The sequence below is a fragment of the Festucalex cinctus genome, chromosome 14 (genome assembly GCF_051991245.1).
Source record: "Festucalex cinctus isolate MCC-2025b chromosome 14, RoL_Fcin_1.0, whole genome shotgun sequence".
NCBI classification, from domain to species: Eukaryota; Metazoa; Chordata; class Actinopteri; order Syngnathiformes; family Syngnathidae; genus Festucalex; species Festucalex cinctus.
The window spans coordinates 6,833,463-6,849,248 of record NC_135424.1 but is presented as its reverse complement, the minus strand read 5'-3'; the positions used below and the strand labels follow the sequence as shown (position 1 = coordinate 6,849,248).

The 15,786-nt window shown below is 40.1% G+C and overlaps 2 protein-coding genes across 3 annotated transcripts in view; one reads left to right on the top strand and one right to left on the bottom strand.

Annotated features, from left to right (window-relative positions):
• Positions 1-15,786, top strand: part of cdhr1a (cadherin-related family member 1a) — a 271,515-nt gene that overhangs the window by 50,955 nt on the left and 204,774 nt on the right. The gene's annotated exons all lie outside the window — the stretch shown is intronic.
• Positions 9,271-15,786, bottom strand: part of pax2a (paired box 2a) — a 41,616-nt gene continuing 35,100 nt past the window's right edge. The window contains exons 9-11 of the mRNA XM_077496337.1: positions 15,136-15,237; positions 12,412-12,498; positions 9,271-12,291 (exon numbers count right to left, since the gene is read on the bottom strand). Of these exons, the coding sequence (XP_077352463.1) occupies positions 12,215-12,291; positions 12,412-12,498; positions 15,136-15,237 (266 nt within the window). The 3' untranslated portion in view covers positions 9,271-12,214. The remainder of the gene's footprint in view (positions 12,292-12,411; positions 12,499-15,135; positions 15,238-15,786) is intronic.

Sequence of the window (15,786 nt, the reverse complement as noted above, 5' to 3'; positions counted from 1 at the left end):
TTATGCTAGAGCATACAGAAGGCTTTGATGCAGCCTCTCAACTGCAAAGAACGGTTGCAGAAATGGTAGTTATTACACAAACGGCCAGCAGGTGGCAAAGGAGATCAACCAGGGCCATGTAGAAAAAAAGCTAAATTACTTACAATTTTAATTTGTGAAAACTGATGAAACTTAGCTATATTCTAATGCTAATTGCTGCAAAACGGAAACAGAAACATTTGTTTTTCCCTGATGAAAGAAGAAACTTTAATATTTCTTTTGGTGGGTTCCATGTTTTTCTCGCAATATAACAGAATATTCTGTGGGCCTTGCAAAATCAGTCAAAATCCAGTAAAACAGCTGGGAGCGAACGGGATTGCTTCTGTCAAAATGGCTGGGAGTGAATGAGTTAATACAGATCTCCACTCCACATGATACATAAAATTTCCCCAAAACTGGTCCACAAACGATACACTACAAGCCAGTTCCTTTTTACGTGCGATGAGAGCAGGTGACATTAAGAAGGGGGCATCCAAGGTACACAAACCTATCAATGAACGTCAGTGGAAACAGCGTTGAATTTCACTTCCTGATGTCAGAAGCGAGGAGCGGCCAGTCACGGGCAGCCTCCCAGCTGCTCCTCATCCCGTGTTTTCCACCGGAGGATCCCGGGCTTAAAAGAAAAGACGGCGTAAATAATTCACACGCCTTGATGAACACCGCCCAGCAGCGCCACAAAAGACGAGCTCCAAACTTTTGGCAAAGGCCAAGCGGCGCAGAGGGCTGATAGTGTTTCCCAGCGTACAGTTCTGGACGTTGACCATATGGACTTCATAATCACCCGCGGGATGATTCAGCACATTCTTGATCTGGAGCCCAAAATCACACGACACCTTAATTAGCTGGTGTTGATATCGCCCTTCACGCCGCCAATTTGTTGCCATCAGGAAGACGGCCCGAGGCCAAGCAGTTTAACTGTTAAATTTGGTCTCTACGACATCAACTAATTTCACCTGAGATCCGGAGGAGGAAGGATAATTATCTTTTGGCTATTTGCTCAATTTCTGTGGCCATCATCGCAGTTTTACCTCCAACAAGAAGGTATTAGGTTGATTGATGTTTGCGACAGTTGTGGATGATTAGCGTCAAATACACCAAAGAAAATCAATGTTAAAAAAAAGCATCATATCTTTTTGGACAAGAATTAACAGGCTTTAAGAAACCTTGTTGCAATAGAAAAGCACTTTTTGTTTTCCAGTATATTTAGTTTGCAGCGCTATGGAAGCCAACGTGACATTAGCTTAGTGAGGTTTAGCTAAAACAGGGTTGTAGCATACCGATTTTTAACATCTGATATTAAACATTTGTAGTAGAGGAAGAAATAGAAAAAGCTTGACCTACTGCTATGGAAACATCGGTTCATAAATTAAATCCGTTCCGTGACTCTCTAACTGAAAAGATTGTAAACCGAGGTAGTGTTTCCCATTAAAATGAATAGAAATACAATTAATCCGTTCTAGTCGCAGAACAAAGTTAGAATTATCGTATTTGTTTTGTGTGTGGTTAAAAATAAACATTGTCTAATATAAGAATAGGTTTAAGAATACTTTATTATGAAAACACAACATGTTTTCAGTAGCAAATAACGATGGTGCATCTTACTGTATGCTTTCAGAACCGCATTGCATTTTGGGCTAGTAAAACAAGGTTGCTTAGTCATGCTTAGTTGTAAGAAAGGAAAATAAAAAACAATACATCATGAAGCTTTATTACTGCTATAGCTGGCTGTGATTGGTGCCTACTTGAGCTTGCTAGCTAGCCTTTGCTAACTGTGTAAGAATCTGGACTTCTTCGCTGCCTCTGCTACATTCGCGGAGAATTTTGTATTTATTTTTTAGCTTGTCCCTGTGCTTGTGTGTACCTATGTCGAGCATCTTTGGTTTTGAGAAAATGATTTATTGTTATATTATCCAATAGAACAGAAGGTAGATTTTGCCAAACTAAACTGTGCAGCGAGTTTACAAAAACACAAACACCATTGTCAAGTTTTCGCTATTATTTATTTTTTCAATAGTACAATTAAGCTTCCTAATAACACTATTGCTAGCAATTTTCGCTTTCTTTAGGGTTACTGAGTGGCTAATTTAGAGCAAAGAAGAAAAAAAAAATAGCAAGGTACCATCACTATGTGACGAAAGCAGCCAATGATGAGAACTGAAGCTTCAGTGTACATGCCAAGACTTTTCGTAACTCAAACTAGTTCGTACCGGTTTCACTGTATTCATTATCTGGTAAAATTGCTTCAAACGTTTCTTCTTGTATGTGTTTATCATGGAAGGGACAAAAAAATCAATCAGTCGGTCAGGATCATTTTTCATTGGTCTTTCCTGGCATTGATGGAAACGGTCAATTGCTCATAGCTAATCTTATTGAATAGTAAAACGCACTCTAACAGATGTTGTCCGACTTTGTAACAGTTTATTCCCATTTCCGCTGTGTTCCCGTTAAAGTGTAAATAATTGCCGCCCTGCTCGGGAGATGTAGCTTCCATCAAGCGGCGAGTTGAAGAGGTCAGACGTGTTCTGCACGCCGCCTCTAGAGCGCTTTATTAGCATCCCGACGACATATTCAGGAAATAATTACCTGGCTGAGGCCCGCGCGGATACTGTATTTGCGGGGAGAGGCAAGGTTGGCTGGATATGGGCTTTGTCTCCATTAACCTGGAGCACGGTGTTAAAGGATCTGTTTGTGGAGAGAAAATGACAGCGAGTCGGGCTGACGGCGCCGGACTGAGACAGTTAAAGGCCCCTCGCTGCATAAGATAATTAATAAATAAAATACCAGGGGAGGCCCTGCCATGCTTTCGTCTATGACAGGGGCTGTCTCCAGTGCGCTAAAGCATTAAATGACCAATTTCTGTCAGACTAACTTCCAGCACGCTCTCGCTCTCTCTTTCTCTCTTCTGCTATGCCCTCTCGTTCTCCTGGGCGCTCTCCAGCCTCTCACCCCGTTCCTGCTTTTTTTTTTTTTTCTTCTTCTTCTCCCTTTTCCCTTGCTTCCTCGTTTTGTGAAGTGGGGCTACTTTGCTCTCTTTGCAGCGAGTTTTTCAGCGACTGATGGCTCTAGTTCATTTCTGCTGAATTAATTGGTCCCTGAATGAATTCTGTTGACAGGGCAATTCATCATGTGTTTGGCCTGACAGTGACTGGGTGTTGGGTAGGGGAGGGTGGGGTGGGGGGGTGAGGCGTTGGGGAAAGTGTGTGTGTGTGTGTGTGTGTGTGTGTGGGGAGAGGAAGGCGGGAGGAGGAGCTAGTCAGAGGTGGTGGGGGTTGCTGATTGTGGCCTCTTTGACTCATCCCTTCGTCAGCCTGTGCAGGCCTGGATGCTCTTGTTGCCGTTTTACCCAAAACAGTCGAACAAAACCGGCTCCCCACTCGCCCCCCCCCCCCCCCTTTTCTGAGCCCCCCCCTCTTTTTGTTTTCATTTTGAAAAGTTCTTCGTATACAGAAAAAATGACTTTAACACAACAATCGCTAAGCTTCATCAAGCATTTACATGGTTTTTACCCTCCCGCACACTGAAAACACAATTAAATGTATTTAAAAAAATAAAAAAAAACGTTTTCAACAAAAGTTGCAAGCATCTTTAAGAGGCGGGGCTTGGTGGGCTTGGGTGTGTCGTCAGTGTTTCTGTATGTGAGCTGAAGCCTACAGCAGCACCTGTGTCACTGTTCAAAACATGTTCTGCTGTTTAAACGGTGTGAAAGTGCATCGGCGGAAAGGAACATGGTTGACTGTTGACAAATGTTGAACAAAAAAACAAAAACAATCCAGTTTTCCAAAAGACTAAAACTCGTAAAAATGAGTACCTCCAATCCGTGCCAGCAGCTTATTGCATACCAAAACGCAATCTCTCACCCAGCAGCAGCTCTTCAACCCTTTTTTGCGCCGCTATAATCAGGTAGCGAGGCATATTTAGTACTTAATTACACAATGTGTTGCACAACGGCCATTCAAAACGATAATTTAGCTCCTGAAGGGAAATTGCGCCGCGAAGCTGACTGATCCAACAGGGATGGGAGCTGGTATAATAGCACATAGCTGGCAGACGAGGGGCCAGTCGTGAAACACACCAACTGCACGCGTGCACACCGACTGCTCATTATTCTAATTGCGATATGAGCTGCAGTTGGGGGGAAACGCACACAGAACACCGAATGCCCTCTGAGTTTGAACATGGCGGGGGAAAAAAAAAAAAAATCTCTTCAGGCTGTGTTGAATCAATCAATGCTCACTCATTACAAACATCACAAAGTCATGTTCTTGTCGCCTGGATGGTCTCGCCCGCCGACAGTGAAAATAACCCTGTAATCATCATCCTGTCAGGATCGGGATCATCAGCCTGGACTGGTGCGCCGTAACTGTACTGCATGGAAATAATCTTATTGCGATGATGATTTATATTGATGTCAACACAAATCTTTATGGTTGGAGCATAATACGTATACTGTACGTACATGCATCCCATTGTTTACATATATATATTTATTTATATTTACTGCTGCCCGAAGCCAGCTGGGATAGGCTCCAGCACCCCCGCCACCCTTGTAAGGAGTAAGCTGTCAAGAAAATGGATGTGGATGGATATATTAGGGCTTCATCTAATAACCATTTTAATCATGGGTTACTGTCATCTGTCGATTACTTTGCCGATTAATTGATGCATTGAACATAACCATGTTTTCATTTTCATCCCTATATTAAAAAATATGATGCAGAAAATGCATATATGAATCAATTGGTGTGTAACATGTCAGAAAATTGGCAAAAATGTTGCCCATTATTTCCCAAAGAAAAAGCAAATGTTTCATTTTTGATTGCATTTTTGATTTTTGTCTGCTGTCATAAGGACAACATCAATCGGAGAATATTTACTGTTGAGAATATTAAATTTGCACCATTTTAAATTCAAATACAGTATCTCAATAATCATAAATAATTACAATTCATTTGAAAATTTAATAGTTAATCAAATTAATCGATTAATCGCTGCACTTTTTCGTGAAGGCTCAAAGTAAATTCAGTTCTTCTGTATATTTGATGCTATTACAAAAGTTACTGGTGGTTTTGAATCTCTGGATTAGTTATATGGCATTTCTGTTTAAAGGGGAAAGTTATTTGAGATACAGATGTTTTAAATTTTGAAAACTTGTATCTTGTGTATCTTATGTTATTTTTTTTTTCTTTTTCAAAACAAAAGAAATACAGATGTTCAAACTTTTTCCAAAAAGAGTATAAAAATATTAAGGACAGAAATTTACTGCAAACTTTTAATCACTTACTTTCCGCCATTTTAACTTTTCATTTCCCACCTCTGTAAATAAAAAGAACGTATTACAGTACATATCCATCCATCCATCCATTTTGTGAAATGCTTACTCCTCACAAGGGTTGCGGGGGGTGCTGGAGCCTATCCCAGCTTCCTATGGGCACTAGGCAGGGTACACCCTGAACTGGTTGCCAGCCAATCGCAGTACAGGGACAATAAATATGATATTTACAATATATTACAATAATATATTACAATAATATATTTACAATAAAAGCTCTCAAAACTTTGCAATGCTTAACTTTGCAACATTTTTCGATAAAGCTCTTGTATTGTCTCTCATTCAAAGTATTCACTTGAGCAAAAGCACCAAATCTGCTTTCATTTCAAGAAGCGACGCACATTGAGTCACATCATTGTACAGCAACACTCCTCTGTCGCCTCTTCCCCGACCAATCCATTTGGGGATTAACAGAGCTAACGAAGGCATCTTTTTGCAACAATACCGCCGCCACTAATTAAAGCCGCTTCTAATGAGGGCTCATTGATTGACACAGCGGAGTTAGCCTCTCGCCTCGCCAGCGTCAACTATGACAGCCACATGATGAGGCCGTCGACAGGCTCCCGTGCAGAGAGAGGACGGGACGTCACCGTGCCACCGCCGCCACGACAACCCCAAACAATGTGACACCTCCAGTCCTTGCGATGGATGTTTACATATATAAGCTGATTGTGCAGAATTTTTACACAGTAGTCACCAGAGTTTTAATAATTGGCTGCTGGGAAGCAATGAAGTACGGAATTTTCCTCAAAATATTTGTTTATCAAATCGTATGTGCCGATTGACAGGAGTTGAAATGCTATTAAATGATTTCAACACCACTAAAAAAAAAAAAAAAGCAAAATTTTTTACAACTTTTTTTTTTTAATTGAAAACGATGTAAAAGCAAACAGGTATATAGTAATTAAATCACATGTAAAGAATTAAACAGTTCATGCTTCAACGCTTATTGCCATTGAGTGGCTCATTGGCCACCAGGGGGCAGTATGATCCAGATATTCATAATAATAAATGAAGAAGAGTTTCATAAGTCATTTCAGAAGCTACAATATATTAGCTGCTGATTTAAAAAAAAGTCTTAAATCAATCCTTGAAAAATCTTAAATAAAGTTAGCTCTTGCTCTTGATAAGTAGGGTTTTATTACTTAAAAAAAACAAAAACAAAAAAAACATTCTATTAAAAAAACTAATTTACCAAGTGACTCTTGTAGTAATCAGGATAGTGAAATCAGAAAAACAGCAACGTGTGGTTTTCGTCAAGACTCTTAAATGGAATCATTCCACTTTTGAATGTACTGTCCTTGAATCGTATTGCACCCCATGTCTTGAGATATGGATCAAATTGTCTTTTATTGTAGGCTATATATTAAAAATAAATACATGACTAAATAAATAAATAAATAAATAAATAAAAGTAAAAATAAAAATGGATATAAAAATAGAATTAGAAAATTATGTCCAAAAAAATAAATAGAAATGGAAATAAAAAGAGCCAAAAAAGAATAATATATAGATACATTTATATTTAATCTTTGAATTATATTTTTTAATATTGATCTTTATTTTCGCTTTTAGTCATTTATTTATTTATTTATTTGTCATTTATTTAGTTATTAGCCATTTATTTATTTAGTCACCTATTTGTGTATGTATGTATGTATTTATTTATTTATTTATTTAGTCCTTTATTTATTTTTTATTTTATTTTCACTTTTATTTATTTATTTATTTATTTATTTATTTTGTGATTTATTTAGTCCTTTTTTATTTTTAATTTTATTTTATTTTTATTTTCAGTTTTAGTCATTTATTGATTTACTCAATTATTTATTTTGAATGTAGGCAGTTTTGGTCCTCTATAATATATAACATATCAAAATTCTAATTCATATTAAGTCTACAGATAGGTCTAATATAATCTCTGTAAAGTGTCTTCTTGACATGTTGCATAAGTGTACCTCATGATGAGCCACTCTTTGTACATTACATTCATGTCCGTTCAACTGACTTTACAGTACAAGCGATTTCCATACTGTACATGCAACATCCCTTTTAGAATGCTCTCGCTCCGGCGTATATTTCACCAGTGACAGCAATGAATCACGGCAAAGAGGCCTCGCTGTAGGGTCTCGGGGAGCCAAGTTGACAATGAGGGCGCAGCGTTTCAGTAAATCTTATGCGAGCCCCAGCGGCCCCTCTGGCGGGGCCTCCGCCATCGGCTTTGAGAAGCCCCGAGGATGACAGGTGCTTTCCGTAATGCCTAACTGATGAGAGCCAATCAGTGCGCCCCGATTCCACCGGCTGCGCCGTTGTTGTCATGTGGCCCGGCAAAGTAAAGAAGAGCTTGACTGACGGATGCATCCGGGGTTCACAGTTTATTGGTTTCTACCAGAGAGCCAGATATGCCAATTTAGACAGGGTAGTGACAAAAAAAGTTCCCATCTAAATGGAATAATTTTACCACTGGGAATTCTCAGCTGGGAGAAGAGAGGGAGCGCGTTGGCGTGCGTTTCTCTTTGTGGGTGTAGCTATCTTTTAACAAGGCCTGAATGACAAACACGTCGGCCGGTTAGGGGCTGACAGAAACGGCGGATTTTGATGCTTCACGGGGGATCCATGAAATAAACAATAGGCGGAGGAAGTGGAGAAATTGAAATCAAAATGGAGTCTTTTCAACACAGTGAAACCGATATATGAACATGTATCGGCGCTGTCCAATGCAAAACTTGATGTACTTACAGACGATTTTTTTTTCGTTTTACTTGTATTGCTTTTTTATGCTATAAGCTAAATGCAAGTTACGGGTGCAAGTTACGGGTGGTCCTTGGTCCATTTTCAGCCAAATAATCAACATTGAAATAACCAAATAGTCAACCTGAGATAAAGAAAGAGCCTCTAATGTCACACACTAGGCCACACCCCTTTAAGGCACACATCAACTCATGCATACTGCTGTGCGTGTGAGTTTTGGCTTATTTTCCATGTTTCATGTTGCCGTTAACAGTTATGATTTAGAACCAATTTTTTGCATTCTCTTGAGGTGTATGTATATTAGGCCTGCAACTAATCATTATTTTAATTTCAATTTTTCATAATTAAGGGAATTTGATAAAAAAAAAAAAAACCTTTAAATTCCATTCGTTTTGGTGTTATTTCAAATTTATATTGCAGAAAATTCACAAATACATGATTAAGATTCAGTTTCTGGTTTAGTCTGTAACATGACAGAAATTAGGTGCACAATGTTGATAATTATTTTCCAGAATTAAAGCTGATGTTCACCATTGTCTTAGTTTGGAAAAAAAAAAAATGTCTACTTTCATGAAGAACTATTGAAATCTGGCATTTACTTTTAAGAGGCTGAAAACTACGAGGATTTGGACAATATTAATGGCTCTAAACAATTAACCAATTATCAAAATAGTTGTCAATTAAATTGATAATCATTTAGTTGCGGATTAATCATTGCACCCACTTTTATCATGGAGCCAAACAACCAATGAAAACACCTTTTATAGCTATGTGTTTCTCCACTGCCGCTGTCAAAACTGTCCCTCAAAAACGTAGCTACTTCCGCATTAGACCACACCCCCTTTCACTCAATTTGTATTGGAGATGAGACAAAACAGACGTCACTTTGGTTTAATGAACCAAGTTTATAGTGTGTGAACATCATGTTTGTAATAGATTATTGACGATAAACGTACGGTATGCACGTACGGTGTGCTTTTCTGGGGTAACGTCAGTACAATCTAAAATGGCTGACCAGGTTCGGAAATCTGTTTTAAAAACAGCTCTCAATAAATGAATTAAGTACAGCAGAGGCGCCTTCACCTGGAATCTTTGGAATCTGAATCTTTGCTCGACTGAGGTTAATCGCAAGGAGACGCGGGAGTCGGCGATTGACATATAAAAGAATTTTATTTCTCATGTGCACAAAAGGAATTGGAACAGAAGTGAAACAGAGCAATGATTGAGGCCACAGGGCTTTCCATATAGATTTTTCTCCTCAGAAATCCTTTTTTTTTTTTTTTTTTACGTCCATGACACATCTCCTGTATCATCTTTAACAACGGAGCCATTCCCTCAGAGGTGCTCCACTTAGCGCAGCTAAGATTCCCGTCCAAATGATGGCGGCGTGCACTCTGCCCTCGCTCCTTTTCAGCTGCATGTAGACAGAAATAAGCCAGCGCGGCTCCCTACAGGAGCAGTACGTTTCTCTGACATCATCATGGTACCAGAGGATGTACAGTAGATGGGTTTACTAGTAGGAGCGAATGAGATGAACGTGTCTATACATTGAGAGCTGACCGTAAAGTGATCACAACATCTATAAATGGCTGACGGGACAGCAGTAGTGTCAATTTTTTTTTTCTTTTTTCTTTTTTTTTTTGTTGCCACGGACGAACCAATCGCTTGAAACGAATGGACTTTGATGCCTCAACCATTTTCATGAAGCGTTAGCCCAACAACAAAAGATGATACAGAAAGCCATTTAACTTGTTGCATAGTGACATAAAACATCATCATGGCATCGTGAATGACAAGGACAGCCTACGGTTTGCGATGTGAGCCTGCTACAAACGGCGTGCAGCACGGCAGTTGCGCCTTCCTCTACAGCACAACGTGACAATTAAGACACACATGTCAAATGCATCGGTCTGTTTTATCTACAAAGGGAGCCGGTTTCAGTCGTGTGATACTGCGACGCGTGACAGTATTTACAAAGAAGAATTGTCTTCACAATATTCACAAATCATCCTACAAAGCAGCGGAACACAAGAGTCGCCGGATTTTCACCTCGCCCCCGTCGCACGCGTCACGTTGTTAGCGACCAGTATGTTTTCGGAGATAATACTGCTTCATTTATGCACACGTACGCTGTAAATAAAATATTAAATATCAAACTAAGTCTTTGGCAAATGAAGTTAAAAGTACATTCACAACATAGGCAAAAAAAAAAAAAGAACCAGTATTTTCTTTCAGTCCACAGCGAGAGTGAGGCAAAGACAGCGGTGTGAATGTCTTACTGACGTGGCATGGCGTCGAACAAATAGGTTTATAAGGCATACGTCGAAGCTAATTTACAGTTGGTATGCACAACTGTAGGCATCTAGTGGTATGACCAAGTAGCTGAATAGAAATTTTTAGTGTAGCCAAGGAGCTATGGCTTACAAAGTCCACTGACTGACTTCTACTGATGTCTACGTACACCACGTCTGTCTTGTTAAAAAGAAAAATAATAGTTTCTGAATCATACAATTGGGAAATAAACCGACTTAGGTTATAGTGCAAAAAAAGGAGCAAAGGATGTTCATGGACATAACTGCAATATTAGCAAAATGTGACAACTACGTTCAAAATTGTTGCATTTTCTTTTTACATTACAATTTGTGACAGAAAAAAAAAATAATTTAACATATTCAAAATTCCGAGTCGACATGTTTATTTTGAAAAACAATTTACATATGATTGTTTGCCACATCCGTAGATAACACTGCAATTTATTTGTGGGGTCAGCAAGTAAGGAAAGGCCAGCAGAAGCACCAGAGTCACGGATGATCGTTCACTGTAAACGGGAGCCTCTCGACACAATTCTCTTTACCATCAAGCTATGAAACCATCTTCCCTGTGTGTCTCCTGTTAAAGTCCCTGTAAAGTGAAGGTGGATGTCTTCTAAATTTGACACATCACCAAAGAACCGTTTGTTAATAACCCTGCCAAAATCAAACGATTACAAAAATTGCGAAGAATAAAAAAAAAAAAATGTAGTGTCATAATTGTGAATAATCAAGACAAAAACATGCCCCACTCAACTGCCAATCAAATAACATGACTGTTAGTGATGCTACTTTGCTTAGCATCTAGCTTACTCCGACACATCCCTACATGTTTGAGTCTTTAAAGTACTGTATATTCGCTTCAACCCTGTGGTGGTTGGAATATATCCCATTTAGGTTGTCCACGACACATTAATAGGCGCTAGCTACCAGCTAGCTCGCAAGCTAACCTAATTTGTAGCATCACATCCCCACTTGAGAATTTAAATAACATGGGTTAATACAGGTAAGATGCATTATCGGTGTTTAGGCATAGCTAGCTAGCTCGCTAACTAGCTAATGTGTGATAGTAACTACTGTAAGTAACTCGCAATGACGCTACTGAGATGAACAAAGGTGTACAGGGTCTTATATAGTGAAGGAGGCAGGACTCATTCCAGATGCCAAAGTGCATCACTGAGCGGAAAAAAATAAAATTAAATTAAAGTCTGTACAGCTGAAATTATGAAAGAGTTCACCGCACCAATCAAGTGCTACATAGTTCTTAATATTTTCACATAATTTCACTTCTCTTCAAATGGAATCAGAACCAAATCTCTGAATTCACTTTACAGGGTCTTTAAGAACAGAAAAATACTGCAGTTCGTGATGTAAAAGGATCGCGAGGATGGATGAGTAAAAGAACACCAACAACAGCAACAAAGAGGCAAAAATAAAAACCCACAATGTTTTTGTTTTTTTCCCACATGGAATCTTCACGCGTTTTCAATTTATATTTCATAATCTATATATTCATATAATCTCTTAAAAGTCATTCTGGAAATGTTCAGGACTGTGGGACAGTGAGGGCGTGATGGTTTGCGTTGACTCTTATGGTCGGAAATGTGGAATGCTGACGCATTGGCATCCACCTTGCTGAACTTTCCTCTTGTCCGCGTGACCTGGTGGCTTTTTTCGATTAGGATCCCCCTCCTCGCAATTCCCTTTGACCTCAGTGTTTTCTCAGACGGGGACAATATGGAGGCCGAAGCCGTGGCCCTGCAGTTTGAGCTGGTCTCCATGGTAACTAGTGGCGGTCGTAGGCAGCGGCAGCAGTGGGAGGTGCGGAGCCACGGGATGCGGCACTATAATAATAAGGGGAACCTGAAAGTTAACAGAAGAACGAGCCGTTGGAAAACACGATCGTATCCAGAGCAGAATTGTGTGCAGGCACGGGGACTCGATTGTACTTTGGAGCATACTACACATACAAGAATCACTTACTTAGTAATGCTGGATTGCTGAACCGCCATGCTTCGTTATAAGTAGTGTATTGTGGATGAGAATAAGGGTTTCCAGAAAAGTCGCCTCCTATTGAACAACACATCAGTAGAAACAAACGTTATTAAAATGATAAATAGATTCCCATGCAGATATTCCTTTATTTCATTTGCACAATGCTCCTTGAGAGTGGTTACTACAAATGAAAGATTGGACGCACTTTCTAGTTCAAATGATTTATCCAAACTTTTGACTGATAATGTACACCTATTACTTTTGAAAGCAAAGTTTCCCAAACTGATGGTCGGGACCTAAAATGGGTCATACCATATGCAATGTTTCATTGGGATGCTGAATTGGCAGAGTCAAATGCTGTGAATTACCGTATTTTCCGCACTATAAGGTGCACCTAAAAGCCTTCAATTTTTTCAAAATCTGATCATGCGCCTTATAATCCAGTGCGCATTATATATGAATCAATATTGAGCCGCAACAGGTCTCGCTGTCAAAACACTATCGGTGACCCTGCACGATCGGTGACGCGCATGCGCAGAAGGTCCCGCCATCTTGGATCGCTGGCTAATACTAATACTTTCCCTCAGAGAAAATAATAAAAACAGCTGTTTATTCATTTTGGGAGTGAATGGAGTTGTCAGAAAGCTGGTTTGTAATCTATTCATAAAGTTTGACTGACCTATCTGACTGTTTTGTTGACATTTCCATTAGCGCAGCACCATCTAATGGATGCATAACGTAACCCCAGCCTCTACTGTAGCGCTTTATATATGGAAAAAGTTTGAAAATATGTCATTCAATGAAGCTGCGCCTTATAATGCGGAAAATACGGTATGTTATTGATCAACAATCAGGAACTCGCACGAAAGCGCTTTTAGAACACATTTGTGTTCTTTATCAGTTTGTGCAACATTCTACTGTATCCTCATAAATCTATGTCATGGCCCTGTGATAAAGTGAAGACCTTGTCTCTCTTTTAAGCAGTGATCGAAACCTTAAAAGAATCTGTCTGTCCTTTGTAACCTTGGTTCATGAGCTTCTGTTTTATGGGTGACTATAGGCTGCACCGAGTTTGACACGTTTGCAGCAAGCAGTACAATTTTGCTTTGGTATAGCAACCCAGATCAGACTTTTGTAGTTGGAATTGTGAAAACTGTCAGCTAATGTAAATAGTGTCATTAATTTACTAAACACAGAATTAGAGCACACCATTATTATTTTTAATAGTCCCTTTTCTGCCTTTCCTACTTCAATATTCTTTGCAACTTGTAAGATGACGGCTAATCACCTTTCGACCTATCAGTGGACACGGTGTCGAGCTCCACCCTCCACAAGTGTATCAAAGCCGATGACTAACAATTGTGTCAGTTTGGGTCTGCATTTCGGTATCCAATAAAATTCTCGAAGCAATTGGTACCCCGTTGAAGGTCCCGTTCCAACCTGATATTTCGCAATATCTATCTGGTACCGCTCCGCAGTAATTTCGTCGGAAAAGGCGGGACATTCTGTGCAATAATCGGAGCTGATTGGACGATGCGACATTCTACACGTTTGTTTGAACCAATCACGCCCATGGGTGAAAATTTCCAAATGTCATCTCTGTTCATGTCGAAGGAGGGAAAAGCACGAAGTGCCCCTCGCTGTTCAACATTCAACAAGGAAACGGTGAGTCATTCTGCGAGAACAGAATTAATTGCAGCGTCCATTCGTCCATGTTATGTTTGTTTGTTAGCTCCGTCGTCGGCGCTGGCTTCCTGGTTTCGTCACAGTTGCATATCCCGCCCCCAAACACAACGTCGCTCTGTGATTGGTCTGCGGGAGTGGTACAAGATGGTATTCTCCGGAATTTGCGAACCTACAAATACCGTGAGAATTCATCTTGCGAGAGCAAGGTTAGATATTTCGATTATCCTCTCGAATGAAGTTGTTGATGGAAACTGGTTTTGTTCTTTTACCGGAATCAATCATGGCTTGTGTTGATATGGATCTGTTGTTGGACCAAAACCTCGATTCTTGTCATCTGTTCTGGCTTCCTCATAGCTATCGACTTTGATTATGTGAATGACGTATGAGTAATCAAGCCGCCTTTTGACGCGCTCGAGGCCGCGATCTACACACAACGTTGTGTACCGCATCCGCCCCAGCTTGTCGTGTAACCGGAGCTCATCCCTGAGAGAGATAGTGATTTAAATATTTACAGGCCCTCCACGCCTCTGTGTTTTGACCCTTAACTGTTTGCTATGAACCTGAACTGCAGGTTAAGTAGAGGGGAAAGAGATACGCTCGGCAGCCCCGGGTGTCCGGGGAGGCGAAGAGAGGAGCGAACGCGCTGTTTATCGACAGGGCTGGTGAGAGTGCGCCGTGTGGACACGGTGAGGGTAATGAGCGCTGGGAGCTGGAGTGTAACTGAGAGGAACTGTCCTATCTCATGGCCACTGATTGTGGTGATCGCCTATTGAGTTCATCTAATGTCCTCGTCCGCAGACGCAAACCGCAATCTAACACAGCTATAACAAGCTTGCCTCAATCTCTGGTTTCGCATTAGTGAACGTGTTAGGAGGGTTTCAGAGGTTGTTTTTTTTTTTTTTTTTTTTTTTTGGTCACGGAGACAAGAATGCACAAGGAGAGCTGACCTCATACTCCTTTGAAAAGATTAACTGAAGGATGCTCAAAATACAGCAAGTGCTGTACAAGTAAGGATGTGTCACCCACCTGGAACCATTCCAGCGAGCGTGGAGGTTGGGTAGCTGCCTTGTCCCGTCGGGGGGACGTGAGGCGGGTAGCCTGGTAAGGTGGTGCTCGCCATGTCTCGACCTGGAAGGACGCACACAAGGAATATGTTTAGCGAAGATGTTTGAGTAAATGAATTGAGTCGAGAAATTAACTCATTTGCTCCCAATAACGTGTAAATATGTTTTTTTTTATGTTTTAAGTGTCCCAAAGACGTATTTATACGTTTTTTTGTTTGTTTGTTTTTTTTATGCTAGACTAGAGCATACAGAAGGCTTTGATGCAGCCTCTCAACTGCAAAGAACGGTTGTGGAAATGGTAGTTAATTACACAAACGGCCAGCAGGTGGCAGCAGAGCAAAGGAGAGCAACCAGGGCCATCTAGAAAAAAAGCTCAATTGCTTACAATTTTAAATAGATTTGTAAAAACTGATGAAATTTAGCTCTCTTCTAATGCTAATTGCTGCACTATGGAAATAGATAGAAATATACTATATATATTTTTTTTTTTCCTGATGAAAGAAGAGACTTTAATATAACACAATATTCTGTGGGCCTTGCAAAATCAGTCAAAATCTAGTAAAACAGCCGAGATTGCTTCTGTGAAAATGGCTGGGAGTGAATGAACAAATTC